At 40.3% G+C, this 27,019-nt stretch overlaps 1 protein-coding gene across 3 annotated transcripts in view; it reads left to right on the top strand.

Moving 5' to 3' along the window:
* MME (membrane metalloendopeptidase) overlaps nt 1–27,019 on the top strand; it is a 129,778-nt gene that overhangs the window by 39,930 nt on the left and 62,829 nt on the right. For all 3 annotated transcript variants that reach the window (XM_020988923.2, XM_020988925.2, XM_020988924.2), the window contains exons 4-10: nt 4,953–5,114; nt 7,101–7,181; nt 7,305–7,400; nt 7,518–7,636; nt 10,506–10,571; nt 22,271–22,405; nt 26,238–26,339. In XM_020988923.2, the coding sequence (XP_020844582.1) occupies nt 4,953–5,114; nt 7,101–7,181; nt 7,305–7,400; nt 7,518–7,636; nt 10,506–10,571; nt 22,271–22,405; nt 26,238–26,339 (761 nt within the window). The remainder of the gene's footprint in view (nt 1–4,952; nt 5,115–7,100; nt 7,182–7,304; nt 7,401–7,517; nt 7,637–10,505; nt 10,572–22,270; nt 22,406–26,237; nt 26,340–27,019) is intronic.

Here is a 27,019-nt window from a genome sequence, read left to right on the forward strand (position 1 = left end):
TCATGACCCTGCTATACCTCACCTCTCTAGAAATATATACGCATATGTGTGTGTGTGCGTGCGCGCACATGTATGTATTTATGTGTATATGTACATGTGTGTTTATATACATGTACATACATACCCACACACACCATAGTTTCCTTAAATGTAGAAAGATTAAGTGAGGTAAACTCAGTGGTCTCTTCAGCAACCCATTTGTCTGATGGGCATATTTGATGTGAAGCAAGCTTTTAAGGCCCAGTATGTGCAAGGTATTGTCTCAAGAAGCTTAATGGTCTTCCTGGAAGGGATGAAAAGAGCGTGTACTAAGGAGGGAACGGGGAAAGAGGCTCACCTTCCTCAGCCCTGGATCCTGCCTCCAACGTTTATTGCCCCTTGCACCTTGGACAAGGCATTTAACCTTTCTGAACACCTCCTTGTAGCCCAGCCCCAAATCCATGCACTTTCTTCTTCGGAACTTCTGCCCTGAGGCCCCACTGTCCTGATTGGTGACTGACTCCCCTGCTCAGCCCCTAGATCAGTAAGAACAAAGCAGTACTTCACTGCCCTTTCCAGCTCCCAGCCCAGCCATCTTTGAAACAGCTCATCAGTTGCCTTGCTGCTTTGGGCTCCCCTCATCCATCTCCTGCCCTCCAGTCCTGGAAGCAGGATAAAATTGGCTCTGCTGTTGTTCTTAGAAGGTGTGTGTCCATCTATTCCCCTGTGGGTCCCCTCACTATTCCTGGAACTTTTAGGACCGAAGTAGCCATCATTCCCCACGTGTTTCCCATTAGAATGTAAACTCTTTAAGGTCAGGAATTGTCCCCAGGGTATAGCACAGTACTTGACACATAATAAGGGCTTAATAAATGCTTTTTCATTCATTTCCTCATCTGCAAAATGGGTTGTTGGACTAGATTGCCTAGAGGCAGCTAGGTGATGCAGTATATAGAGCACCAGACCTGGAGTAAAGGAAGACGAATTCAAATACTTCCTTAGACCCTATGAGCTGTGTGATCCTAGACAACTCATTTGCCCTCTTTCTGCTTCAGTTTCCTCAACCGTAAAAAGGGAATAGTAATAGCCCCTACCTCCCAGGGTTGTTGTAAGGATCAAATGGGATCCCACAACAAAGCACCTAGCACAATGCCTGGCAACTGGCAGGTTGCTAATCAAGGCTTGAATAAGCCCTCCTTCCACCTGAGGTCCCTTTCACCCTGAAGCTGGTGATCTGGAAGTTAGATCCAAGTTACTTGCCTCCTATCCCCCATAGAACTTACCTCAGGGGCTTGCCTGTTGGTGCTGGTTAAGTACATATGTGGATTTGACTTGGTTTTTTCCTGAAGAGTTCCTAGGGACCACTGAATAAGCAGAAGAACTGAAAAAGCAAAAACCAAAACCTATGAGGTAAATTGCTTATATTGGTAAATAATATATATAAGCTAATACACAAATTATATGTTGTGGCTGTTTTTAAATAGCTCTATAACCAAAAATTATCTTATAGGATGCATCCAAGTGAGGAAATCCAGCTGAGTCTCAAAGTCACTCAAAGGCCATTGGAAAGGTGAAATTTCTTCACCTTCAGGTGCTCAGGTTGCTTTAGGCTGTAATCTGAGCTCCATCTAGCTCAGACCCAAGACATCGACCCTCCTCATTTCTTTGAGACAGATCAGCGTAGTGGAAGAAGCCTTAAACTTCTCATCAGAAGACCTGTGTTGGAATCTTGTCTCCAACATTTACCAGCTATTTTAACACAGTCAAGTCTTACTGCCCAGCTGAGCCTCAGTTTCCATATCTGTGAAGTGTAGGCGGTGGCACAAGAACTTCCTGGTATGGTTGTAGAGTTGGCAGTGCTTTGTAAACCTTGAAGTTTTATATAAAGGTGTATCGAGAGACCATATGGCATAGTGCATAGACTATTGGCGTTGGAGTCAGGCAGACTTTAACTGTATCACTGAGGTCAAGTCAAATATCCTTCCAGTGCATAAGTCATCTCTCAAGAACTTTAAGGTACAGATAATTTGGCAGTCTGCATCTGTGGTGGGAATTTCCATACTGAGAGTTCCCCACTAGATTAAATCATAGACTTAGGTGAGAGGGGCAGGGAGGGGAATATGAGTTATTTTTAGACAGAAAGAAGCCAGCAAGGAGTGGTATGAGCTAATCAGTCAACATTTATTAAACACCTACTATGTGCTAACTGCTGGACATCAGATACTAGATAAAGAGCTGGCAGGGACATTAGAGACCATTTAGTCTAACTCCCTTCTACTTGGCAGGTGAGGTAACAGGGGCTCAGGGAGGTTAACTGACTTGCCCATTTGTATAGAGGTGGTAAGTAATGGAGACAGTATTTGAACCTTGGTCCTCTAATCCAACTCAAGTGCTATTTTCAATATACTCTGCTGCTTTCCAAGACTAGATGATGTCTGCTGCTCCTTCTAGCTACTATAGTCTATAATTTCTGGCTACTGAGGAAATTTGTTTCTTATGACTATAAATATTTGCAGTTAGTTTTTTTTTTCTTGCCTTCTCAATGGATGGAATAGGGAAGGGAGAAAATTTGGAACTGAAAACAAAATACAATTGAATTTTTTAAAAAGACTATGATTTGGGGCAGCTAGGTGGCGCAGTGGGTAGAGCACTGGCCCTGGATTCAGGAGGACCTGAGTTCAAATCCGGCCTCAGACACATAACACTAGCTGTGTGACCACGGGCAAGTCACAACCCCATTGCTTTGCCAAAAAAAAAAAAAAAGTATGTGATTCCCACTTAGGTTTGAGGGACACTCAAGGACAAATGAAGCAAACAAATTTAAGCAGAACATAAATATAATAGCATGATATGGTAGCCAAAAAATTAATATCAGCTTGAGCTGCAATAAGGTAAACATAAGAATATTGCAGAAATAAAGAGGTGATGGTCCCTCTGTACTCTGTCTTGGTTGGACCTCATCTGGAGTACTGAGTTCAGTTCTGAACACTACATTTTAGGAAAAGCATTGGCAAGCTGCAGAGCTTCCAGAGAATTGCAAACAAGCTTCAAGTTTACACATACAAGAATTGGTTGAAGGGTAATGTCAGAGAAACCTGGGAAGATTTTTATCAACTGATGCAGAATGAAGTGAGCAAAACCAGAAGCATACGGTACAACAGTATAAAGACTAAAGACTTAAAACCTGATCGATGCAGACCACAGGGCTGACGATGAAGAATGTCACCTGCTTATCTCTTGACAAAAGGGTGGAGAGTGAGACGTATTTTTGGATGAGACAAATGTATGAATTCATTTTGCTTGATTTTGCTTATTTGTTACAAAGATTCTGTTTTTCTCTCCTTGAGGTAGAAGTCAAATTGGGGGAGTGACACCAGAGCTAGAGATAGACCTCCAAAAAGAAACAAGACAAGGTCATTGAAACATTTTTAAAACAGAAGGAACAAAAGGAAGCTTGGAAGGAAACACAGAAAAGGAGGACAGCTTTGAAAGTAACAGCTTGAATTTATTTTTTATACATATTTGTATATCTGTATTTCAAGCAAGCTGTATATAACAGAGATTCCTCGTTGTGCATAAATGTTTTTTTCTGTTCTCCTCTGTATATGGAAATGTTTGCCAAACTCAGAATTTTTAAAATTGAATAGAAAAGAGGAAAAAATAATACATTGAAGACATTAAAGTGTTTTTTTTCTATTCCAAAAAAAACTAATCAAAGGAACTGGGATTATTTAGACTGGAGAAGAGAAGACTCCAGGGGAAGATGATAGTTGTCACCAGGTATTTGAAGAGTTGTCCAGTACAAAAGAAATAATGGGAAGGAAAATACCTTGGAAAGCCATCTTTCCAAGCCATCTCTGCTCAGCATGGTGACCAATGCCAAGTTCAGATGATTGGTGATGAAACACTCCTCCCTCTTCTCTGAAGAGTTTAGGTACAAAATGAGGCAGGTGACGAAGAACTTAACTGGTTTGCAGTTGGATTGGGGTACTTTGTTACAAGAGAGGATTCTGTTGCAAGAGGTTGGGGAAGTAATGAATAAATAAACAAATGAATGAATAAGTAAAAAATCAAATATAAATAAATAAATGTACACACATTCAAATACCAATGAAACATTTGTTTATTTAATGGAGAGATTAGACTTGTTTCCCTTATTTATCCTGGAGGTCAGAACTAGGACCACTGTGTGAACATTGTAAAAAGGAGATTTTTGTCTGGCTGTCAGGAAAAACTTCCAAGCCATTAGTGCTGTCCCAAAGAGGAATGGGCTGTATACCTCTGGAAGGCTGTGTGTTTCCCTTCATTTGAGAGGATCATACTTCCCAAAACTGTGTGTGATCATTTGTTGGGGATTCAGTAGAAAAGATCGTTCTTTGAGTAGACTGGTCTAAGTGCCTGCTGAAATGCTTATTGGTTCTGAGACTGAAGCCTCAAGGGCAGTTTTTATTATGTCCTTGTATCTGCAGTTTCTATCGTGGGGCCCTGTGGAGGCACTTTACACAGACTCATTGATTTAGAGAGAAGGGACCACGTGGTCTGCACGTACACATAATTTGGACAATTTCGTACGATAAGAGGAATGAAAGGATCTGCAATAAACAGAGCTATGAGGGACCTTAGCATTTCTGTAATCTAGCTCCTTCCCCAATTTTACAGATTAGAAAACTGAGGCCCAGATTGAGTGAGTGACTTGCTCAAAGTCATACATAGCAAGGACCTGAGTTAGGATTTGAATCCAGGATTTCTCCGAGCAGAAAGAACACTGACTATATTGTATATTATACTGCTTCTCTAACTTGATGCTAACATCTGAGCTGCATGACTGATGATAGCCTAGGCACAGGTTCAGGGTCTCTTCTCTCTCTTCCGTCTCCCTCCCCCCACCCCTGACGTGCTGCCCAGAAATCTGTATAGCATCTGTTTTTCTAGTAAATGTTTACATGCAAATATTTGTTTCCCTTGTATTTTAGCTGCTCGGCTGATTCAGAACATGGATGACACCGTCAACCCTTGTACAGACTTTTTCAAATATGCCTGCGGAGGCTGGTTAAAGCGGAACGTCATTCCAGAGACCAGCTCACGTTACAGTAACTTTGACATTTTACGAGATGAGCTAGAAGTTGTCCTGAAAGGTCAGTGGATTTGTTTCTGGGTACCAAATGCCTTCTTTTTGGGCACATATTATTTTTTTAAAGGTGGCAGTTACAGAGCAAATTACAAAGGTTTCTTTTAGCAGCCAATGTAAGTCCCTGGAGAATAGCCTGAACTGGGAGGGATGGACCCCTTGCTTTGGGAGACGAATAGTGATGGAGGTATAGTAATTGTATAGGCTTATACATAGATCTATATCTAGATCATAGATCTAGAGGCCAACTATTTCAACTGTAACCCCATTTTATAAAGGATGAAACTGAGGCCCATAGAGGTTAATTTTTTGCCCAAGGTCTTACAAAGAAGAACCCAAGTCTTCTAACAGTAGAGCCAATGAACTTTCTGCTTCTTGAGTATTCATTCAAGGGGATGGAAGGACTTCTGTGTGGGTAAGAGCACATGTTTAACCTATCATAGCAATGAAGAGTCAAGAAAATTGAGCTGAGTGACCATTTTGGAATTTTCAAGAAAGAATAATTCCATAATTCCAGTCACCCTTCAAGAGGAAAGCAGTAAAAGAGGTCATTTCCTGGGTCAATCCCAGAAAACCCCCAGCATGAATACACATCTTCATAGCGTTTGACGTGTCTTTGGTTAGTTCACCCCATACAAGTTTTTCTGCTTGGTTGTAAACTTTTGTAGGTGAGCAGTTAAGTGAGAACCACATTGTTACTGATATACCCATCATTAGATCATAGCCCAGAGGCCATCTAATCCAGTGCCTTCATGTTGCAGATGAGGAAATAAGAGTCCCAGGTAAATTAAGTGACATTTCCAAGGTCACATGGGCAGTGGGCATTCAAGGCTAAATTTGAAACCCAGATCCCTCTGACTCCAGAAGGAGAGTACTTTCCATTGTACCACAACTTGGCATATCCTTGGGCCTCTATTTTTTTCTCCTGGAAGGTTATTTTGTGCAAGAGTAAGTTTTTATATTTGGTGACTTCTCAAAAAGTAAGCTCCTTAACATGGATCAATTATATAAATACAATTATGTATTATTATTTATTGTAATATAAATATACATATTAAATTAATAATAATTATGTAGTATAATATAAATTATATAAATAAATACATTATATAAATTATAAATAAAGATAATCCATCTTTTAAAAAAAATTTTCATCCAGACCCATGATTTTCTCAATGTGGACAAGTTCTAATATGTAAACTCCCCCCATGATACAGACAACTCAGTCCCGTAACTTGGGGTCTTAAAGAGTCACCTGGGGTATTGGGATATAATGTGTCTTGACCAGGGTCATACAGCCAGGAAGTGTCAGAGAGCAGTCTTGAACCTAGGTCTTCCTGACTTCATCCACTCAAACTCCCTACTCTTCATTGCCCTCAGAGAACATCAGCCCCTTGAAAATAGGGACTGTTTATTGGTTTTCCTGGCTACAGGTGCCTCATAAATACATCCTTGGCACTGATTGACTTATTCCAAGTCTCCCAAGGCATAAATCCCCTCGATATTCAAGGCTTCTTTCCATTTTACTTTAGGGTTGTTTTGAGAATCTTCATGGGAAACGTGTCATCAGTGAGGATTAAAATGCAGTGGATTTGTTCCTACACATACACCCACACGTAAACAAATGGCCACTTTGGCTCTGGGTCTAGGAAGACAAGATTTACATTGAACCTTAATTAAAATTGTAAAGTTTAGTTCATTTCAATTCAAATAGAATTTATTTTGTCCCTATGAGGTGCACTATTCATTAGGCTTGACCTAGGTGATATAAATAGAAAAATAGTCCCTGCCCTCAAGGAGCTTATCTTCCACTGGTTGGAAACACATACACATGTAAGTAATGCCAAACAGATACAAGATGAATACAAAATAATATCTGGGAATGCTAACAAATGGGAGAACAAGGAAAGGCCTATTAGAAGGCACAGCCCTTGAGCTGAACTTTGGAGGTTGGAGACAAGTGTTGATGCCTATTTTAAATGCCCTATTTCAGGTGTCCTTGAGGAGCCGAAAACTGAAGATATAGTAGCAGTGCAAAAAGCCAAAACATTGTACAGATCCTGCTTAAATGAATGTAAGTGTCCTGTTAGTGGCTGTTAGTCCCTAGATCTTGTCAATAGCCACACATCAATACATTAGGCACAAAACTCTTCACGGACTCCCTATTGAGTTCTTCTTTCTTCCCTCTTTCCCAAAGCTGTGATTGATAGCAGAGGTGGTGAACCTTTGCTAAAACTCTTACCAGAGATCCATGAATGGCCAGTAGCAATGGACAACTGGGAAACAGTATATGGTAAGGCAGTTGGTGCATAACATATGTTTATTACCAAATTCAAAAAAAAATTTCACATTAATCTCTACTTTCCATATATATGTGTTTAAAAGCCTGACTTTGCCTTCAACACCTTAGGTACTTCTTGGACTGCTGAAAAATCTATTGCAGAGTTGAACTCAAATTTTGGGAAAAAAGTCCTAATCAATCTTTTCATTGGCACAGATGATAAGAACTCCATGAGGCATATTATTCACGTAAGTTGCCCATTACTGGCACAGCCTAAAGCTTTCTTGAAAATGCAATAAAGCTTACCTACTCATTGATCTCATTGGTATCTAGAAATATAGTATTTGCTCATTCAAATTTTGTGAGCAAGACAGTCATACATCCATATGTTATCCAGAATATATGGCATTCTCATGAGAAAATGGTTTCTTTAATCATTTATTTTGTAAACATTTCCTCTTTGCCCTCCCCTCCCCAATGTTCATAATGCTGATTCACAGAAAATGAAAGAATGGTGTGCTGGAAAGAATAGAAAATAAGGTGACTTACCAATATGCTCATGCAAAGAATACAGGCTCCTTTTCATAAATAAAATAGAAGAAGACAGTGAGGGTCTTCCACGAAGAGATTTGGGACTCAATTTTTCCTCACTCCACAGAAAAAGCTGCAGTGCCCTTTGAATCGTGTAACCAAAATGTCACGCTGTAGCTGCTATAAATGATTGAATATTGCACCCTGGCCTGCTGCTGTTGAAATTCATGAATCTGATAGAAGATGCAAAACATTTATTTCTTGAGAACTTTTTAGGTCAAGCCTAGAAACTTCAGAAAGGGTTTTGTATCGAAGATCTACAAACAAAGCAAAAGAAAGCATTCTGGAGTCATGGTCCAGAGACCTTCAGATTCTTTGCCAGGCTAATTATACATTATCTTAACCTTCCTGCAGTCTACACAACAGCCAGATTGGCTTACTACCTGATTCTCATGCACAGTGTTAGCTCTCCCACCTTCATGCCTTTGAATCAAACTCCATGAACTTGCTAAACTTCAGATGGGTAGAGTGAGGTTAAAAATTCTTGCTCTATTAAAGTGTGAGCTTCTTGAGATCAGAAATTTGCCATCTCATTTTGGTATCTGTATGTCTAGCACCTTAAGCCGTACTTTGAACTTAGTAGGTGCTCAATAAATGCTTGTGGGTAGAATTCATTCTAGTTTCTTGATCCTTTTTCCAATCCCGTAGTTCTTACATAGTTACATATGATTGACTTCATGGATATTAGTGGTTCCCAATTCTGTCTCTGTGTCAATTCTTCAATGCTATAAAATAGATAGCATCAGTGTTTCATTTCTAGCAGTGGTCCTTCTTGGGAACAGAGGGAAGAGAGGCAGAATGGTCTGGATTTGGAGGTTGTATGTTTGAATTCTGTCTCTGCCATTCCCCGACTTGCTCTGGAAACCTCTTCCCTTCTCAGGTTATGAGTTTTCTCATGAAGGGGAGGAGGGATTGGATTCAACAATGTCTCAGGCTACTTTCAGTTCTAAATTTGATGAGCTCATGACATTTTCCTTAACAACCCCCTCTCCCCAAAACTCTTTTTTTTGCTCTGGAGGCAAAGCCCTACATAGGCACTTTGAGAGGGCAGGCATATTGGACATTTGGTGGATGAAATTTGGAAAATCTCATGTAGGTAGGCCCTCTACCAGTATCCTACCTGTCTTGTCCCCACCATCATCTCTGCATAGGAATATAGGCTCTGGGCCCTGTGTAGGTGCAGTGATCATATGAATTGTAGCTAGATCACATAAACGGGCTTGTTTTTTCTAATTCTATACTTCACCATAGGGAGACAGGTGAAAGGTAGCATCATTGACTCTTTCAGACTACATCAGACTACGAAAACAACTCTTAGTTTGTGAGTAATAGGGGATCATCCAGGTTAGTGCTATATGGGAGGTTAGCTGCTTTCTCCACTCTCCTATTAGGGCACCACAACCTGGCACTAGTAATGATGGCTATAAAAGAGAGCAGCAATTTCCATTCTTTCCTTTTTGCCATAGAAGTAAACTTAGAGGGATCTCCCCAAAGATTTCCATTGAGATTACCACCAAGAATCTCAACCCTCCACCCCCAAAAGTGCTAGAGGTGCCATGTTTGTCTCTTCAGACAATCTAAGGTAGCTCTCCTTCCCTGTGCTTCAAAGATACCTGTAGCATAATTCATAAATGGGGGATGTGATGGTGGTCTTCAGATATTTAGATGGTTGTTAGGCCATTACTTCGATGAGCAATTAGACTTGCTCTGCTTTGCCCCAAAGGGTGGAATGAGGGGCAAGCTGGGGTGGAAGCCACAGAGACATAGATGTTGTCTTGAGACAGTCAACAGCTTCCTAAGCATTTGAGCTCTTCAAATGCAGAACAGGCTGCTTTGGGAGCTACTGGGCTTTCCATCACTAGAGGACTTCAAATGAAAACTGGATGGTGGTAATTGGGTGTGTTGCAGCACAGCTCATTTCTCAGGTACAGGTTGTATTAGTGGTCTCTGTAGCACCTTCCAGGGTTGAGATTCTGTGAGTCTGTCATTGAGCACCTTGGTCTATTCCAGTGCCACATTAATATGGAATCATTGAATTTAAAAGTAGGGAGGAACCTCAGAGACTTCTAACTTCTACATGAAAAACAAATGTCCTGAGAAACATGCCCAAGAAGTAAACATGAGTGAACAGGAACTCTCCACTTCATGAGATTATCCACTATGCTGTGGGGCATCTTGGGAAAATGAGCTGGATTTGGGGTGAAAGGATGTGTTCAGATCCTGGCTCAGCCTCTTACTAGTTGTATGACCTTGGGCAATCATGCGATCTCTCTGGGCCTTGGATTACTCATCTCTAAAGTGGAGGGGGTGGCCTAAATGACCTCTAAAGTCTCTTCCAACCCCAAATCTATGGTCCTATGACATCAAGCCAAGATTTGACTTTTGGCAACCTCTACTCTTTGCTCTGTATAGGTACAATGTTGTTATTATGGAAAAAACCAAGCTCACAGATAGGCAAGAATGTTTTTGTCAAAATGTGGTGTCCAATAGTATTGGAATGGTTTGTTTTTCTGTATTTTTTAACAGATTGATCAGCCTCGACTTGGCCTGCCATCACGTGACTACTATGAATGCACTGCCATATATAAAGAGGTAAATATATGTTGATTTTTTAATATTCAACATAAATCTGCATGATTGTGGCAGCTAGGGTGGCATAGTGGAAGGAGTTCTGGGAAGATGAGTAAAAATTCTGCCTCACTAGCTATGTGATCCTGGGCAAATTACTTAACCTCTGCCTGCCTCAGTTTCTTCATCTGTAAAATGGGGGCAGCTAAGTAGCACAGTTGCTGTTGTGTTCCACATCTGTAAAATGAATTGTAGAAGAAAATGGCAAACCACTCCAATATCTCTGCCAAGAAAACCCCAAATGGGGGTCACAAAGAGTCACACATGCTGGAAACAACTGAACAACAACAAAATGGGGATGAAAATCACACCTACTTCCCAAGGTTGTGAAGATCGTAAGAGATAAGATATGTGAAGTGCTTTGCAAACCTCAAAAGTGCTCATATAAACGCTATTAATTTTAATCCACATTGGGACAAATCGGGGCTCAGATTACTGTCTCTTCTTGTGTGCTCATTCTCCAGGAGATTCTGTAGAATAGACAGCAGAGATGTTTTTAATAGGCAGCATGTTCATGAGGTGCCCTCAATCATCAACCTTAAAAAACTCAAGCTTGCCCATTTCTGTTATGGTAATTGGCATTTAAATTAAAAGCACAATTTCGTTGTTGTCGTTGTTTTAAAAGTCATTTTCCAATGATAACTTCAAGTGGAAACTGGCATGATTGAAAAACAGCGAATCAGCAATAAAATAAAGTCAAGGACTAAGAGTGCATCTAATCAAGACCAGATAATGCGATAATGAGCTGGTGAGCCAGTTCTACTTCTCTCACTCCCCTACTGATGTGGTTTGCTTAGAATGCTATCGGTAGGAAACTCTGAGCCATTTTCAACATGTTTGGTGACAGAAGCATTCCAGAATTGTTTAATTAATCAGATTCTCCATTCATGTGACCGTGTAGCTTGCCCATAGGTCAGAAGTGGCCATTAGAGAGGCTTCTTCTGCATCCTGCTGGATGGAGGTCTTGTGGGAGGATGCTTCATGTTCCCTCTCATAGTGACAGGAGGGATAATTTTATTCACTTCAATTAAAGGCTGACCCTGTGCCAGGCATGGCACTAGACTTTGAGCAACAGGAGGAGCTTTATGTGGACAGCAGGGAAAGAGGGAATATAAGTAGTTTTCTATTCCAGTTAGACGTGCTCTTGAACAAATGTTACTTTTCACAATTATTTAAGTCTGAAAGAAGTTGAATTTAAATCAGTAACTATTTGTTAAATGGCTGCTCTGACCAAAGTCTGTGATAGGTGTTGGGGGTATAAAGACGTGGGGATACATGGGACAAGCCTTGACTTCAAGGAGCTTACTAAAGAGGAAGGGGGAGAATAAAACACCCTATTTACAGATAAATAAATTCCGAAAGAAACAAAGCAATGCTGAGAGTAAGAGACCACTAGATGGATCAGTAAGGATCTCATATAGGAAGGATGTGGCTCTGGATTTGTAAGTAGAAGTGAGGAGGAAGGATGCCTTAGATATAGGGGATCACATGGAATGTTGTATATAAAAAACAGCCAGCAGGCCTATTTGGCTGGGATGCAGTCAGAGAAGCAATATAATCTGTAAGAAAAAGGGAAAGTGAGGTGGGAGCCGGGTTGTGGAAGCCTTTAAATACTGGGCTGAGCATTTTGAATTTGCTCCACAAGGCTGCAGCTGGTAGATATTATCTAGCAGAATGTTATTCTAAAGAAATGGCAGAGTTGGGTTTGTGTTTTAGGAATCTCAGTTTGGCAGCTTTAAGGGGAAGAAATTGAAGGGGGAAGAGGTGGGAATCAGGGAGACCCACAAGAAGGCTATTGCACTGGTTCAAGTAGGGGTCATATGAGTTGAGAGAAGAAGATTGATATGAGAACTCTTATGAAGCCAGAATCAACATTCTCTGTAGCTTTTTGGATATGGAAGGTGAGAAGGAGGCAAGAGAGAACTATAATTCCTAGGTTGTAGACTTGGGTGAATGGAAGGATGGTAGGATCACAGTTTCCCCTTGACCACAAGGTTATAGGCCAGTGTGTGGCCATACAGCTTAGTAAATGACCTTGCTAGCTTTTGCTTGTTAAGTCTCATAATGCCATGGTCCCTGAGGATTCACAGCAACTTGGGCACTTCAGGATGTAAGTTTTGGGTATAGCTTCATTCACTGTTGGGTTAACAGACCACCAGGGGAGCTAATAAACCAACCCATTTGAGTTCTGCTCTTCCTTGCAGGAGTTCATAGAATATTGAATGTCTTCCCTAAGTATGTAAAGTTGTTCCCTGCCACCCCCACATTCTTTCCTTAGAACATAATCCAGCCAGGATTAAGGTACCCACAGTAAACAGTGAAGGCAATTCTAATATACCACTTACCTATTGCCCTACTGGATATATTTCAATAGACTGTTTATCTATTGCCTTATTTAATGGATTTCCAATTGAAAACCCAATATGCCCAAATACAGCATGACAGAAGTCACCCTAATCCTACTGGAACCCTCAGATTGTTGACCATGCTGTACCCTTTGAGGACCGTGATCCTTATCCTACTTCACGCATAAATCCATTACTAGCAAAAGTGACCCATAGGATGGTCAAACCTAGGATATTAATAGTAATATGTTATATTTATGCTTGGGTTTTACTCTTCAGATGTTAGATTTTGTATCTATAGATAGGTTTTTACTCAGATATTATAAATGTTTTATACTTACATACCGATTTTTACTCTGTTATCTATTTTGAGCCTCATGACAACTCTGTGAGGTAGACCTAGAGGCAAGCATTGTGACACGAAGTGACACGAACAGAGCCAAGATTCACTCTAAGGCACCTATGTCCCAACACAGTACATCTTGACTTTCTATCACAACACCATTCTAAGACAATGACCTTACCATTAGAAGTGTTGCTTACTTAGCCAATTGAAGAATCAGCAATTTTTAGATAATGAGATCGATGTTAACTAACACCAGTTCAACTCAGTGTCACTCCAGACACTTCCACTTTCAGTTAAATCCAAAAATTAGTTCAACATTTATTAAACACCAACTGTGTACCTGGAACTATTCTAAATCTTGGGGATACAAGGACAATAAAAAGGAAATGTAACAGTTTCTGCCCCCCAAAAGCTGACATCCTACTATGTTCATCAAAGGGCTGGTATCCTGACGTAGTCAACAAAATTCTCTGACCAAAAAGAAAACCCTGGTCTTGCTACTGAGGTGACAATCTAGTGTTCCCTGTCCTCATTGCCTTGAGGCCCTTCTTCTATCCTGGCCTCTGTCATAGGCAAAGTACCAAAATTAAAGTAATTAAGCTGTACTTTATAATCCAAGGAATAGAGCATGGATCCTGTCAAACTCGAGCTAATCCTTTCAGGATAAGAACAGATAACAAGGCTGAATAATAGGAATGGATTTTATAGGAGAAAAATCAAATTGCATGTTTCAATAAGGAAGGAGGAAGAGAGCTCCAGCAAATTAAATGGGCCATATTTGTTTTTATTACCTAGCAGTATGTCTCCATGAAGTACTTTATGCTAGCTTGAATGCTACGGAAAGGTCAGGACCAAAGGATCTCATTATGAGAAGGGCTGATGCCAAAAACAATGAAGAGAACCATAGGACAATCAGAACAGAACCAGCCAGGCCCCTGAGGACAGCGTTCTGCTCCATCAGTCCACAGGTCACCAGAGGCACTTGGAGTTCAGCTGATGCTGATTGCAATCTGAAGGAATGGGCCAGTTCTCTTTTGAGACAACTGAAGGCATTTTATGTATCATTGCCTTGTCCTCATAATATCTCTGAAAGGAAAGGAGAAAGGGCAACTTGTAAGCCTCCTGGAACAGAGACAGGGAAGGATAAGATCAAAGTTTGTCTAGACTCTGTTTTACAGATGAAGAAACTGAGAAAAGCTCAGTGACTTTTACAAGATCACACAGATAATACACACCATGGCCCCAATTTGAACTTTTTTTTCCTCTTTGTCCTCCTCCTCCTCATTGTCATTATTATTATTGTTGTCTTTTTCACATTATAGTCACTTCTGAATGTATTTCTCCTCCTACCCTATCCAGAAATCCACAGCTTGTAACATAGATTTGAAAAGGAGGAGGAAAAAAGCAATTAAACCTGGCCAATAAATACATAGAGCTCCTCTGGAATTCCATGATGTATTCACACCCATGGTACCCCCCACCTTTGCAAAGAAGGAGAGTAGGAAACCTGAGACAAGTGGAGAGAAGTTAATCGATTTGCTGAGGGTCACACAACTAGTAATTGTCTCAGGCCAGATTTGAATGTAGGCCTTCTTTTTTCTTCTGCAAGGCAATTGGGGTTAAGTGACAGCCCAGTTTCACACAGCTAGTAAGTATCAGGTATCTGGTCTGAGACCGGATTTGAACTCAGTTCCTCCTGACTCCAGGGCTGGTACTCTATCTACTGCACCACCTAACTGCCCCAGAACATAGGTCTTCTTAACTCCAGGTCTAGCATCTTACCCTTTACCACCTCATTCTAGGGAAAGATATGGCAGAAGGAGAATATTGTGGACCAGAATTCTAGATTTAGCTGGAAGGGACCTTTAAAGGTCATTTAGTTCAACCTCCTTGTTGGGGTTCATGAAAGAGGCCCTGAGAGGGTCAATGAAAGAGGAGGATCTCATACAAGTAAGGAAGCAGGGCTAGGATTCAAAGCCAGCCTCTAGCCCCAAATCCAGGGCTTTGTACTACACAGAAGACAACTTCTGAGGTCCTTTACAACCTAGAATTTCTCTGCACCCATGATTTCTGGCTCTCTGGACATTGTCCCAGCTCATCAGGCTACATTTATCATCCCAAACCCTTGTGACTCTTGCATAACTACAGCTAAGAAAGATTCTCTATCATTTACATGGACAGCAAAGCTCTCCTCCCGCTGATAAATGTAGGTATAGAACAGAAAAACACCAGTGAATTGGGCAATTCCAGACTTCTTCAAAGTCCTTAGTTTCTCTAGCTGAAGAGATAAGGGTTTATATACTTTGGAACATAGGTGTTCAAAGCACTGAGCACTTATAATTTGTAACATATGGTCCATGAAATTCAGAGACATTTGTTTTCTTGAAAGCAAATCAGTTGCTCTGATTACCTGTCACTAAGGGAAGAAAGGAGAGTACATATGAAGTCATCCTTTGATGAGAGTATGTATGGAGTGAACCCTTCCTTCCTGTGGCCTTCCTCAGGAGGTGCTTGCCACTGGATCTGAGAGAGAGAGAGAAAGAGAGAGAGAGGTTTCTGCCTGGTAACAGTTAAGATGACAACAGACAATTCAAACATGCAGGCTTAGATGCCACCTGGGTCTTCCCATCTCTCCCTTGGAGGGCAGAGGGGCATGAAAGAGGAGGACCCCCTGCTCTGAAGGACTGTTGATTTAACATTTGCCAAAGAGCAGCCAGCCTGCTGAAAGAAGCTTCCCAGGGTCTTCCTAGCTTTTAAAGTTCAACTTTTTCTGCAAAAGGTTTAGTCTTTTCCCAGCATCCAGCATATCCCTCGAGAAACCTAAATGTTCATAGTATAGATTTAGAGGTGGGAGGTCTTCAGAGGTCATGTAGTATGATCTCCCCTCATTTTACAGATAAAGAAATTGAGGCTGGAGAGGCTAAATAATTTGCCTAAAATTTTTCAGGTAGCAATAGATACAAGATTTGAACTCAGGTCTTAGGACTTCCACTCTAGTGCTCCTCTAATTGAATTCCACTGGTTCTTCCTCATGACTCTATGTCAGATGGCAGCAAATTCTTCTTCCTTCCCAATTTCACTCAAATGGGATAAAGCTTTAACATTTTACTAAGTAATTAAGAAGAAAGGAAAAAATTGGAGCAAAATTCTGAGGCAGAACATAGAAATATTTACTTAGATGGTTGTTACAGTAGTCTTTGTTTCATTCTCAATATGACTGGTACTATTTCCTTGAGGTGAAATACTCCATCATCACTGGTTCTATCCAATATTTAAGCCTAAATCACACTTCCTTATTTTCTTGGCTTCAGTCCAACATAAGTCAAGTTACTAAAGCCTGACATTGTGCAGAGAATTGTGCCAACCACCTGTGGCAGGGGTGGAATTTTAGATAAAAACTGATCCCTGACTTCATGGAGCTGATTGTCTAGCTGGGGGGATATGACATTTACATGCATGATAACAAATATGTGAAAAACAAGAGATTCAGGAAAAGTATTATGGATTTTAAAGGATGAGTGGCTATTTAACAGGAAATGTATAGGGGAGAAGGTGGAGGATGAAAGAAGGGAGCTATCATAGACAGGTGATCCGAATAGCCAACAGTGTGGGTAAAAGGTGCAGAGGTCTCCCACTGCATTTGAGGCCATCTCTACTCATCCCAATCAATATCTGGCCACTAGACCTAGCTGGCTCCAGAGGAGAAAGTGAGGCTGGTGAATTTGCACACCCCTCCCTCACTTAAATCCAGTTCACTTGCAAGTCATGGCATCACTTCCATGATGTCATGGTCCTCTTCAAGAACGAAGGACATACAATACAGGTGCAGGGAATAGTGATGAGTCAAATTTGGCTGCTGTATAGAGTGCAGAAAGGGAAATAGTACTTGATAAAACTGAAAAGTTAAGAATGGCACCAGATTGTGGAGGACCTCAAAGGCCAGGCAGAGGAGCATTTAAAGGGCTTGTTACCTTATTAGACATAGGTAATGAGGGTATAGGAAAGGAAGAGAAGGGCTCAAGAATACACCAAGATTTTTTTTAACAGAGCAGACTGAACAATGAATGGAGGTATTGATAGGAACAGGAGTCAAAAGTAAGAGCACATAGTAACATGAGGAAAAGTAGTGCTTTGGCTTTTTGCTATAATGGGTTGGACCCATTGACAGTGGGACCTTCAAAGCTCACTCCACTGCTGTGCCCTCTGTTTTATAAGTGACCCTGGGCAAGGCATTTCGACTCTATTTTCTCAAAAAATGAATTCAATGGACTCCAAGATTCCTTTTTGTGCTAAATCTATGCTCCTCTCTGACCATCATCCTTCCCACCAAATTGTCATTTCAAAATCCTTCCCATCCCCTGTTCACTTGGAGAGCCAGAATATTAGTTACAAGCCAGGTTCAACCTGAAGTCTTCCCAATGGCCAAGGCTTCCCAATTAAACCCCTTCACTGCATTCACTACATGGTGACCATTGCCTTAGGTTCAGGGCCCATCCCAAGCCCTATTTTACAGTTTTCCCAATGCCACAGATGCATTTCTTTTTCTGTAAATGGTATTTTATTTTTTCCAATTACATATAAAGATACTTTCCAACAATCATTTTTATAAGATTTTGACTTTGAAATTTTTTTCCCTCCCTTCCCTCCCCCCTCTTTGAGATGGCAAGCAATCTGATATAGTTTTACATGTGCAATCATGGAAACATATTTCTACATTAGTCATGTTGAGAAAGGAGAAAGAGAACAAAAAGGAAAAGCCACCAAAAAATTAAAAAAGCAAAAATAGTCTGCTTTGATCTGCATTCAGATTCCATAGTTCTTTCTCTGGATGTGGATGCATTTTCTGCCTTTTGGAATTACCTTGGATCATTGTATTGCTGAGAAGAGCTAAGTCAATCATAGTTGATCATTGCACGGTGTTACTGTTACCCACAGATGCATTTCAAATATAATAACATACAATTTCCATCTCCACAACAGGGGGAGAAGCCTTTTATTTCAGACCCATTCTGGAATTTTTGCTTGAGTGCCCAGAATTTTATGTCTACAACACTATTCAATATCATTTACTTGAAACTTAAACCCTTAAATCCTAAATTAACAAGGTATTCTGGACTTTGCTTATGTAATTGACAGGGAAATATTTCTTTCATCTCTCCCTACTGGTTTTTAGTGTTAATCTAATTAAACCATTAAATAAAAAATTTAAAATGTGCCACATTCATAGTGAGCTTAAACCAAACTCTCACTCATTTCACTTCATAAGAATAAACAGATGAACAAATATCTTTTTCCTAAGCCTTGTTAATTGTAAAATGTCCCTAGAAAACACCTGTCTTCTTTTCCTTTTCAGGGGCTGGCTTCCTAAAGCCAGCTAAAAGTGGCACACTTTAATTTTTTTATTGAATTGTTTACATTAAAACTAAAAGCTGGTGAGTAGGACATGGGCAATGTTCTAGCAAGGGAGCCTTCTTAAAGGAAGCAATCACATAGGTAGGAGGAGAAGGAAGAGAAGACAGTGTCAAAACCCAGTGTGGAGTAGGTATCTGGGGAGAAGGAGTGGTCAACATTGCCTTACCACAGATTTCAGAGATCAGAAAGGATGAGGTCTGAGAAAAGGACATTGGATTTAGCAGTTAAAAATTGCATAGGGTGGGCTTGGGGAGGAGGGAGAGTTACTCTAAAGGGAACAATTTCAGTTAAGTGGTAGAGATGGAAACTAGAATAGACTTTGAGAAATGAGTTGAGAAGAAGTGGAGGCAAGGAAGGTAGATGGCTTTTTTTAAGTCTGGTAGTGAAAGAAAGGAGAGATACAGGATCAGGACTTGAAGGGATGGCAAGATCTAAGGAAGGCTTGTTTGTTTAAAACAGGGGTCCTTAATCTATTTTTGTATCATGGGAACCCTTGCTCAGAATAATGTCTTTAAATGATTGAAGGAGGGGCAGCTGGGTGGCACAGTGGATAGAGCACCGGCCCTGGCTTCAGGAGGACCTGAGTTCAAATCCGGCCTCAGATACGTAACACTTACTAGCTGTGTGACTCTGGGCAAGTCACTTAACCCCATTGCCTAGCCAAAAAAATAAAAAATAAAAAAATAAAAAATAAATGATTGAAGGAAATAATTCTAGCTAGCAGTTTAGTGAAAACAAAGATATATATAAAACTAAGTTCATAGACCCCTGAAATTTCTATATGCTTCCTGCAGGTGATCCATATTAAGAACTCTTGATTTAAATGAGGGTGGCAATCTTGACCTATGTGTAGGAAAGAGGCAAGAAGACATTGGATAAAAAGAGATTGAGGATGGGGCTGGGGGATGGTCAAAGGGGTGAGTTCCTAGAGGGACCAGAGGAGTTGAGATCAAGGACACAAGTGGGAGACGTGGCCTAGACAAGGGGGAGGGCTTCCTCTTCCTCTAAGACTGGAGAGGAAGGAATTGAGGGATAATTTTGAGGGAATGTGAAGTTCAGAATTTGGGAAAAGAGCAAGCTTGCTTGCAATTAATGACCTCTATTTTCTCAGTCAAGTACAAAATGAGTTCTCCATCTGAGGAGGATGGGGAAAAAGTGGTGTAAGTGGCTTAATGAAAGAGGTGGTTTGTAATAGCCATGGTTGGAGAACAACAAAGTAGTCAATTAGAGAAGAATTAAAAGAAATGCTATATGACAGATTACACAGCATAACATTTTGGTAGAACCATTCAATATAATGGTGTGGTGTGTTTAGCAACCACAAATGGGAGCAGATAAGTCAGATGACGGGAGTAACCTGGGATTGGGCGTTATGAGGGGAGTTAGAAAAAGCAGATGAGGCAGATGAAGGACAACTTAAAGTAAAACTGATTAACCATAGAATCAAGATTTCAGAAAGAGGAAAGAAAGTGAAGCCCTGGCTGGTGTGATGGATTGAGGAAGAATGAAGGGGTAGATGGACCAAAGGTCATGGTGAGGATGAAGAAGAGGTTTAAGAGGAATGAGGCAAAAGGAAAGATGGAAGGCTTAAAAGTTCAAGTTTGAGAAAGGAATTTCAGAGTTCATGAATCTTGCAATTGGGATATTCATGGGTTAGATAAAAACTGTGGCCATCACTGTATGTGGCTAGTGTAGAGCAGAAAAGCACTGAGAAAAAGCCTTTGGATTTATCAGTCAAGAGATGCTTGGTAACTTTGAAGAGTGTTGTTTCAGCAAAACTCACTTCCAGCTCAGAGATTCTATGACTCAGTGACCTTCTAGGTCTACATTCTAGGAGCCTGTGGTACAAAAACAAGGGATAATAGAGTTTCTCCATGTGGTTCAGTAATACTACGGGTTTTCCAATATGGATCTATTACAATAGATTCCAATAAATCTCTAAAGGGGTTTAGATTAGTAATTGAAAGAGTTCACATTAATATAACCTTACTTCATGGATAGAAATTGTCAAAATATTTTGGAGCTTCCTTGAGGTGAAATATTCTGCCATTACTGATTCTATCCAATTAAGCCTAAATCAAATTTCCTTATTTTCTTGGCTTCAATTCAATGTAACTCAAATTACTAAATATTGATGTTGTGCAGAAAGTTGTGCCAGTCACTTGAGGCAGGGGTGGAATTTTAGATAAAAACTGATCCCTGCTGTGCCCTGAGTTTCGCATAACAACAATAACCTCGCACCCAGTATGTATATAAGCACTGCCTATACCACAACATGTTAAACCCTCCTATTCAGGAGGACTTCTACTTGCAAGTGTTTTCCTGACTCAGAAACCAATTAAACCAAGACTCGATTCCTGACATGCCTTCCTCTGGCCAGCTCTGTTTTGGCTCCAGCTGTTTCCAGGTTAGAGACCAGTCCATTCTGGACTGCATTCAAAATTCTGTTGACAAGATAGAAAAATACTGCAGTGTTATTGTGCTTGACATAAGGTATCAAGGCTTATTCTTCTGGCCTATGAGTTAATTTCAGCAATACTGCTTGTGCCTGAGCATGGGAAAAATGTATGAAAGTGAACAAACTTGCTAAGCCAAAGTAACACAAATTGCTTGCTTGAAAATATTGAGGTAGGGATTCTCTACAAAGATAGTATTGATTTGAGGATGACTGCATACCAATAAGAATCCCAATTCATCAAGCATGTATTGTTGTTCAGTCATGTCCAATTCTTTGTGACTCTATTTGGGGTTTTCCTGACAATGATTCTGGAGTGCTTTGCCACTTCTTTTTCCACTGGATTAAGTGACTTGTGCACAGTCACACAGCCAATAAGTATCTGAGGCCAGCTTTGAATTCAGGTCCTCCTGCCTCCAGACCCAGCCCTCTATCCACTGAGCCACCCAGCTGCCTCAAGCATGTGTTAGGCCCCTGTTGAATGCAAGGCACAGGGATGAAAGGAACAGCTGTCCCTGATGCCTTAAAGGAACCTGTATTTTATTCAATGAATACAATATTAAATATATTCGGTACAATAATATTTGAAAAGAGGAGTCACAACTGTAAGTAGCCATTGTGAGAATCAGGCAAGAATTCTGGGAGGTGGTGAAACCTGAGTTGAACACTAAAGGATGATAAAGACTAGAGAGATCCTTGTTAATGGAAAGAGTTCAGGACACAGGCAGAAGTGGGTAAATCACATTTGATCTTAAGTAAATCACTTCCCCTCTTAGAACTTGTTTCCTCAGGATGTATGGAAACTACTTTTGTAAATGTTAAAATACTAAATAAGTTACTGTTATCCCCATTTTATGGATGGAGAAACAGACATTTGGTTCTATTTTTTTTCTCTGATAGAGTTCTCTAATGATATGATTTAACTGGTTCTTGACTCTTTGTGATTCATTTCTTTTAAGGTGTCTCCATGAAGAAAATTTCTGACTTACCATGTTTTTGTTTCTGTTTTTCTGTTAACAAAAAGTAAAAGTTGATTAAATGAAAAATCTTAAGTATTTTATGACCAACATGTAGAAAACCCTTTTTTTTTGTCCCCCCCCCACAGGCTTGCATAGCATATGTGAATTTCATGATCTCTGTGGCTAAACTAATCCGCCAGGATAAAGGACTGTCCATCAATGAGACCCAGATTGCCTTGGAAATGAATCGTATCATGGAGTTGGAAAAAGAGATTGCCAACGTAAAGCATCTTGTCTTCATTCCACTGAGTACCATTCAGCTCCATTTCTATGCCTTTCTCCTCCCAAAATTGGTTTTGGTGGAGAAAAGACCAATTCTGTGCTAAGTGGTAGAAAGTCAGGGCTGTATAATGGAAAATGCTCAGCCTTTGAAATGAAAGAATCTACTGCTTTTCAAAACCTCATTGGGCTGTTTTATTCATGCATGGTATTGCTTCAGCAGCAATACCACAGGAGCTTAAAAATGAACCAAATATTGGCAATATTGGGCATTAAAGGGCTGTTTTTCCTTCCTTAATGATTACAGGGATTAGTGGAAAGAAAAAATGTCCTTGGGATTTAGGGTATCTGCTAGGGGAGTCAGAAGTTATTTCATGGGTTTTTTTTGGTTTTCTCTTTCATAAAGTTTTATGTATTTAGTACAAGGTCACTATTGGGACTGACCTTTGCCCTGATAATTAAATTAAATTAAACAAACATTTCTGAAGTACCTTTTATATATGCAAGATACTGTGGTAGGATACAAAAGGGCATATAGAGATGAAAAAGATATGGTCCCTTCCTCAAGAAACTTATGACCTAATGGGGGAAGTGGGTAAAGCTAGATGTAAATTAGGGTGGCTCTTATCATAATGTACGTTAAGAAGATTTGGAGAGGGAGAATCCATTTTCAGCCAGAAGGAATCAAGGAAGACTTTTATTAGAGGTGTCACCTACAGGAAAATAATATACCAGATATTCCCTGGAATCCCTCCTATTTCTCACATTCTGTGATACCATGTAGAAAGCAGGAGTGAATGTGTCCCATGCATGGGAAGTGCCTTGCATGAATGCATGAATGCCCAAAATGGCTCTGGGAACAGTGTGTGGTCCAATCTGGCCAGAATGTAAAGTGTGTAAAAGGGAGTGATGTAGACAAAATAGGAGAAGCAAATTGGATCCACATTGTAAAAAGCTTTGAGGAGTGGTCATTTCTGGATAACTTCTGTCTAAAGACTTTTTTTTCCTAAAGAATTCCTGAAATAACTATAAAATCTTCCTAGACCCAAGTTGCACTTGAGTTCAGGTATCAGAATCTTTCTCTAAGAGCCTGATGTAGAATGGCAAGTCATCTCTGGACTTGGCATCAAGAAGTACTGAGTTCAGATCCTGACTCAGACTATTAATAGGCATATGATTTTGGACAAGTCATTTTCCCTCAATGGGCCTCAGTTGTAAAATGAGAAGGTTGCAACTGATCACCTTTAAGACTCTTTCCATCTCTAAATTTGTGATTGGATGAACTTCTTTTGCTGCTTTCAAAGACATGTATATTCTTTAGAAATTGCCAGAGAGGCTAAATACCATGACTTTGGAGCTGGAAGGAACTTCTAAAGTCATCTTGTCTAATTCCCCCCATTTGATAGAAGATCAACCTATCAAGTTAAACCACTTGGCCAAAGTCATAGAGGTAATAAAGGTAGAGGGGAGTTTTAAATCAAGGTCCCCTGACTCCCAATCCAGTGCTCTTCCTACCAGGTCTCAATGCTTCTGTAGAAATTGAAATTGACATTTCCCTTTCTAGTCTGTCCCTAATGGAGACAGATGTCCAACCTGTGCTTGAATGTGGGTTCCATGCACAGAACTCTAAGAAGGGTGTACTTTGGTCTACAGCCTTTCTGCTCATGTGCTTCCCATGCCGTACAAAGCCTGGAGCCATGGGATAAGGAGAGATGGTGGTAAGATTGGCATGGCATGCAATTTGATTGCATCCCATTCTGCCCTGACTATAGCCTCATGGCCAAAGGCAGCTTGCCATGGTTGTGGAAGTATGGCAGTATGGCAGCCAGAGAAAGAGAATAAAGTGCATCACAGCTGATTTCAAGGACCCCCTTACTCTTGAGTTTTATCCAGTTCTTGTTGAACTCCTGGGCTTTGGATGGGGATCGTTTCAGGCTCAGATTTCTTAGGAGGTGAGTATTCAGTTTTGCCCCAGGCTCTCCCCAGACTCAAGAATCCCTGAGTTATCTCCATGTTCCTCATTGGTCTATGCAGCAGTTTTAATCCAGGATTTACCATAACTCTCTCAACCATTCTAAATGACTCATCCTCTGGTCATTGCTCCCTTCCAGTCACAGAAAGGTCCTAGAAATCAAAAGTTTGGGGGAGATAATCGAGCTTCCCCAGAAGCCACAAAACTCAGAGGATTTTTTTCTACCCAGATTGTCCTCAGGGATATTTAGAGTTGAACAACAATTAAATTTGCTTACCACAGTGCTTGGCACATAGTAAGTAAGCACTTAATAAACATTTATTGATTGACTGATTATTGCCTGATTTGCTGCCTCTGCCTCTAAAATAGCTGGCACAATCCAGAAAGAGGAGCAAGCACGCTTTTCTTCCTTCCAAACCCAGGCCCTCAGAGTTTGTTTGCACTTGTACCTACCAAGAGCTAAGCTCATAATAATGGCTAAATGCCTTTCATGTGAGGGCCTTACTTTCAGAAACTTTTCCAATAAAACTTCTCAATTTATTCTCAGTTCCAAATGGGAAATATCTTCTTGAGCTTATTTGAGAATGAATCAGCCAAGCAAGCATTTATTATGGATCTGCTGTGTACTCCAGGCACTGGACATACAGAGACAAACCAAACAGTTCCTGTCTTCAAGGACTTTACAGTTTCATGAAGACAATAAGTACATATGTATATTTAAAATACATAGAAAGCACATCCAAGTTGACTTTGAAGGAGATCTGGCAATTGGAGGGAATGGCCAAGAAAGAGATTCTTAGGACAAGGCCTGAAGAAAACCACAGATTACAAGAGGTGGGGGTCAGGGGGAAGAACATTCCAGGCATGGGAGACAGTTCAAAGAAAGGCACAAAAATGGGAGATTGGGTCTTCTGTAAAATAAATAAATAATAATTAAAAAGTAAGCCAGTGTGGCCCGACCATAGAATGAGTAGAGGGAAGTAATGGGTAGGAAGGTCAATAAATCCAGATAAATATAAGTGAGCTCCTGATAAGTGTAGAGCACAGAACTAGGTGGAGTGAGGGGATCACTAAAGAAGGAAGAAAAGCTATCATTGCCCTCAGAGGTCTTTCATTCTGACTGGGCCACTGACTTGTCCCTCTTCCTGTTCTTCTTGCAGCAAATATGCACATTTTTATTGAAAGTTAATGTTTTAAGTGGCATGTGGCACCCCAAGAGGAAGAAAACAAGAGTGCTCTTAGGAGATTAATGACAGAATATATAAAGCCATGAGTGTCCAAGAAAGCTGTTATAATATGAAGCAGTTGGAGGAATGACTGAGATCCCAACTCATTATCTAGGGAGAGAGAGCTAGGTTTAGCAGACAATACCAGAGAGCCAAGAACCCTACTGAGAAAAATAGACACCAAAGCCACATCATGAGCATTCTTATCCAATACACCTGTTGACCACTTAAGTTTTCCTATGCCAAAAGTAAATTACAAATTTGTTATTATTGGTATAGTGAGTCAAAAGCTCATCTGCGCCAACATTTCTTTTTCTTTTTTTTTCTCCTGGTTACCATTGTTGTCAACAATTCTGCTAAAGCAAGAGTTCTTAGCCTCGGGTCTGCAAACATCCAAGTTTGTGATCAGATTTCAGGTGGTTCGTGACTTGGCTGGGGAAAAGATCATATCTTTAATTTTCACAGATCTCTAACTGAATCCTAACATTTTCTCTAGTTATTTAAAAACATGATTCCAGAGGGGGTCCATAGACTTGACCATACTGACAGGACACAATGAGGTTAGTTAGGTAGGGGCCTCTGTGTTAAAGACTCTCTTCTTGTTGTATAAATAACTCTCTGTAATTACTTCTGTAGGCTACAACTAAATCTGAAGACCGGAATGACCCAATCCTCCTCTATAATAAAATGACTCTAGCCCAGATCCAAAACAACTTTTCATTAGAGATTAATGGACAGGTGAGTATTGCTTCTTTTCAAATTTCTTAAACTATTGCTGAAAACAATAATTTCAGGTGAGCTATTTTCTTTAAGAAAAAGCACATTCCTTCCAGAGTAAATGAAACTTGTTGAGCTTCAAAATGGATTTAAGTGACACTAGAGTGTTTTAGCTACATAATTATGTATAAAACCTCATTTGAAGTCATTACTTTTGGTATTAAATTAGTTGAAATTCAGAGGGAGAAAAGTTAACAGGCCAACTATGGGATGATCTGAGAAACCATCCCGGAAAAATCCTAGGACTCAAAGTTCTCAGAGCCTTTCATACATCTAGCTAACCTCAATAGGAGACCACTAGGGGAAGAGCCCAAAAGAATTTTTCATTTTTTTTTAAAGGGCCTTTGCATGCAATGTTATCTGTTCATGAATGAGTTTTCAGATGTCCCTTGTGTCTGGGTAGAAATGTACTTATCTTAGAAATCTCTCTACCCTTCCCAGGGTCTCTAGCCTTTTACAGAGAATGGATTAGAATGGAATGGAGTGGAGTAGAATAGAAGAGATAAAGGAGAGGCAGCACCCTGAATCTGGAGGCCAAGGGCCTGGGGTCAAATCCTAATGCTGCCATTTGGATCTGTGGGACTTTGAAGAAGCACTCTGCTGTGCTGGGCTTTAATTTCCTCAGATGCAAATTGATGAGG

Source organism: Phascolarctos cinereus, unplaced genomic scaffold (assembly GCF_003287225.1).
Source record: "Phascolarctos cinereus isolate Bilbo 61053 unplaced genomic scaffold, phaCin_HiC Scaffold_7;HRSCAF=346, whole genome shotgun sequence".
Lineage (NCBI taxonomy): Eukaryota > Metazoa > Chordata > Mammalia > Diprotodontia > Phascolarctidae > Phascolarctos > Phascolarctos cinereus.